The sequence below is a fragment of the Lathyrus oleraceus genome, chromosome 1 (genome assembly GCF_024323335.1).
Source record: "Lathyrus oleraceus cultivar Zhongwan6 chromosome 1, CAAS_Psat_ZW6_1.0, whole genome shotgun sequence".
NCBI lineage: Eukaryota > Viridiplantae > Streptophyta > Magnoliopsida > Fabales > Fabaceae > Lathyrus > Lathyrus oleraceus.
Window position 1 is genome coordinate 432,577,967 of NC_066579.1, and position 3,408 is coordinate 432,581,374.

General features: G+C 30.6%; 1 protein-coding gene across 1 annotated transcript; it reads right to left on the reverse strand.

The window, feature by feature from the left end:
• Window positions 1-1,585: 1,585 nt before the first annotated feature.
• Window positions 1,586-3,206, reverse strand: LOC127080145 (GDSL esterase/lipase At1g29670). The gene is made up of 4 exons (XM_051020480.1): window positions 2,825-3,206; window positions 2,620-2,744; window positions 2,303-2,548; window positions 1,586-2,231 (listed from the first exon to the last, which is right to left on the reverse strand). Exons 1-4 carry the CDS (start codon window positions 3,075-3,077, stop codon window positions 1,752-1,754), a joined length of 1,104 nt encoding a protein of 367 aa, XP_050876437.1. The 5' UTR covers window positions 3,078-3,206; the 3' UTR covers window positions 1,586-1,751.
• Window positions 3,207-3,408: the final 202 nt, after the last annotated feature.

Below are 3,408 nucleotides of genomic sequence, written 5' to 3' on the forward strand. Positions count from 1 at the left end.
AATAAAATAAAAATAAAAATAAAAATAAAGATAAAAAAGTGAAAAATTTGATAATAATAAAAAATGAAAAATAAAAATAAATAAATATGCAATTTTTTTCTCTAATAATAACAATATACTAGTACTATAAAGATTTTTTTTTTTATATTTTTAGTAACCAAATTGATTAAAACTTAAATTAAAATAGTATCATATTAATTAGAACGAAATTAATTTAATTAAATCTAATAAATAAACTGCATTTAAAATAAAATATTTTTATTATTTTATGCGTAAAATCATGGTTTTAATGAAAAATTAATATATTTTTTTAAAAATGCATAATAACAAAAAAATAAAAATTAATAATAAAACATAAAAATAAAATTTTTGTGATTTTTTTTTTGTAATTTTGAAAACAAAATAGCGATAAAGTTAAAAGCAAATAAAAAGGGAAAAATACAAAAAAAAAAGATGGAAAATATAAGATTTGAACTCATGACCTTATGCTTGCATTCCTTACATGTGCTCTTTTATCAAGTGTGTCATTTCATTTATTTGAAATAAAATGGTGCTAGAAAACATGTGAAGGGTGGACAAACTTTGGGGTACGACATGTGTTTTTCGTAGTAGTGTATCTTGATTGGGAGCTTAAGATAGACCAATTGTTTGAAGCTCGCCACATTAGATAAGAAAAAAGAGTTAAGTTACCTTGGAATATAAGGATCACGCCTTACTTTGTTGGGACCAAAATGTCAAGGAGAGAAGGAGAGAAGGAGATGTGGTGCTAGGCAACTTGATGATTGGGATGAATTAAATGCAATTTTGAGAAAAAGATATGTACCATTATCAAAGGGATCTGGATCAAAAATTCCAAAGGATGAAGTAAGGTTTCAAGAATGTGGAGGAATATTATAGGGACTTTGAGAATTTGATCTAACATAAAAACTTGTTATCTTAGGCACCATAACTTTAGTTGTGTGCATGTTAGGCACCACGTATTTTTATTTTACATTATATATATGTCTTTTATTTGTATTTGATTTGGTAATTTTGGAAATAGAAAAATAACACTTTGTGTTAGTCTGAAGAAATCCTCTCTACGGTTTTTCTTTGAAATAAACTTGAATCTTATCAAAAATCTTTTATTCTTGTGGTGATTCTACATTGATCTTATCATTTATGGAGTATGGTGATTTCTTCCATTTCTTTCCTACTCCATATTTTATTGTTTGCGTTTCTTTATTTGCTAATTTGCTGGAGTCATATAATTTAATTAGATCTTCAAATTCTACCGAAGCACTCAAATGGAGTCATATAAGTTGATTCGATCTTCAAATTCTATAGAAGTACTCAGATTTATATCATAAGATTGCGGTGGTTAAGATTGACAAGGATGATTTAAAGGGTTTTATTGTTGATACTATAGATGTTTCATGTGAAGAGATGGGTGAGTATTATTCTCATTGATAAAAAAAATCATACAAACAGACAAGTGGTTCTTATCTAAGAACTATTAGTTGTTTAAAATTTTTTGGAAAAATCTAAAAGTATAACATATTTCTATTTTTATTTAATTGAGGCAGTTACTGTTGGTTTTGCATAGTATTCTTGAATTGGAACCTTCTATTTCCGACAAAATGCAAGTAATACAAAAGTTGTATTAGACAAATTACACATAACTTGTCACACAAGAAAAATAGGAAAAATAAAACGCCTATTTGACGTCATCAAATGAACAACACATTATTTGTGGCACCACAAAACATTGATTAGATTTGTGCCAAGTGATTGATATCAAAAGGGTAAGCATCGGATGCAGATTGAGCATTGTAAGCTCTTTTACCAATAACTGTGTTTCCAGCTTCTGTTGGATGAAATGCATCCCAAAACAAGTAACCATTTCTATCCCTACATGCAGGTTGTAGGGGCAGACATGTAATTTGACCATTGTTCCTTCCCACACCACAACATCCAGCATTTGTTACTCTGAAGCCATAGGCTGATGGGTTGTTTATGATGTCTCCAAAGATACCATAAACATTTACATAGATGAATCTTGCATTAGGAAATTGGTTATTGAATTGATCAACAAGAGATTTTAATCCATTGTTGAATAATTGATTTGCAGAATTGATTCTAGCAACACATGTTCTACCATCAGGGCTGTTTTGAGCCAATTCACTTGGACTGCAACCTATTTGACCAACTCCAAATAATGCCATTTTTCTTGCTCCGTAGTTATATAGAATCTGAATCACAAACACAAAAGTTGAGCATATTATTACTACACAACGAAAAAGAAAACAAGGGAGTAACTAACCCTGAGCTGTTGAGCATATGCTTGAAGAAGAACATCAGCATACTGTTGTGGCGTGAATTGTCTACTGCTAGAATAGATTTGAGGCATGAAATAGTTGTTAAGGTAATCATTACTTCCCAATCCAATTGTATAAATGCATTTGCTTAGATAATTTGCAGTTGTAGTCTCATCTCCAAAATTATTTACTAACTGAGACACTGTCCTTTGGTAATTTACCACTTGACCTCTAAAACTAATTCTTTGTCCCTACAAATTAGAAACAATGTTGTTAGAAAAATGATTAAAAAAAATGTGAGATTAGAATGAAAAATAGGTACCAATTGTTGTCCAGTTTCCTCTCTAATTCCAGCAGCTGCGGAAGCATAATTGACTCCTCTGAGTATGTCTCGGCCTCTAGCGGATGCATAAGAAGATATGTAACCGTTGAATCCCAATTGCTCAGCTGTTAGACAAGACAATTATTTACTTGCATTTCATGCATATTCAGTTATTCACCAAATAAAAAAGCAGAATCTGACTCACCAATTACATCAACAGAAGTTTTGCCATTAGAAAATCTTCCAGTTGGTCCGGCAGGAAAGTCAATTCCATAAGGAGCGTAATTAGCTTTAGCTATAGAAGTCAGCTGGTTGTTGTTACCATTATCAACCAAAGAGTCTCCAAATATGAAATAGCAAGGTACTTGTTGTTGTGCATAATTTCCAATTCCATAACTCAAAACTAACGCCACTAATACTATCCATGTATTCATTATAGAGAGTGTGTTGTGTGTCATTGAAGCTAGAAAATTTGGGGAAAGTAATTGTTATGGAAAATGGAGTGTGAGAGAGTATGAATGAGAAAGATGGATTGGATGATCAAAATGTGAAATGAGGAAAGCTATATATGTAGTGATCGAAGAGGAAGAGATATGGGCTAAAGCTTTAAGGCTTTTAGGTACAGTTGAAGATATTTTGCTAGGAAAAAGCTAGCATTAAATTTACGCGTATACTATTTGTTTCTCTTTTTTCGTTGTGAAATTATTATTGCAATTTGTATTCCTGGAAACACTAAAAGAAATTAGATAGGATCTATAATTAAGTTTTATTCTAAGTGTTAACGAATTT

Bases quoted from the DNA above. Each gene is read 5' to 3' on its own strand.
- LOC127080145 (XM_051020480.1), bottom strand. From the start codon at position 3,077: ATGACACACAACACACTCTCTATAATGAATACATGGATAGTATTAGTG. The intron at 2,745-2,824 runs GTGAGTCAGATT...CTTGTCTAACAG, and splicing joins AACTTCTGTTGATGTAATTG to CTGAGCAATTGGGATTCAAC. The intron at 2,549-2,619 runs GTACCTATTTTT...TCTAATTTGTAG, and splicing joins AGGAAACTGGACAACAATTG to GGACAAAGAATTAGTTTTAG.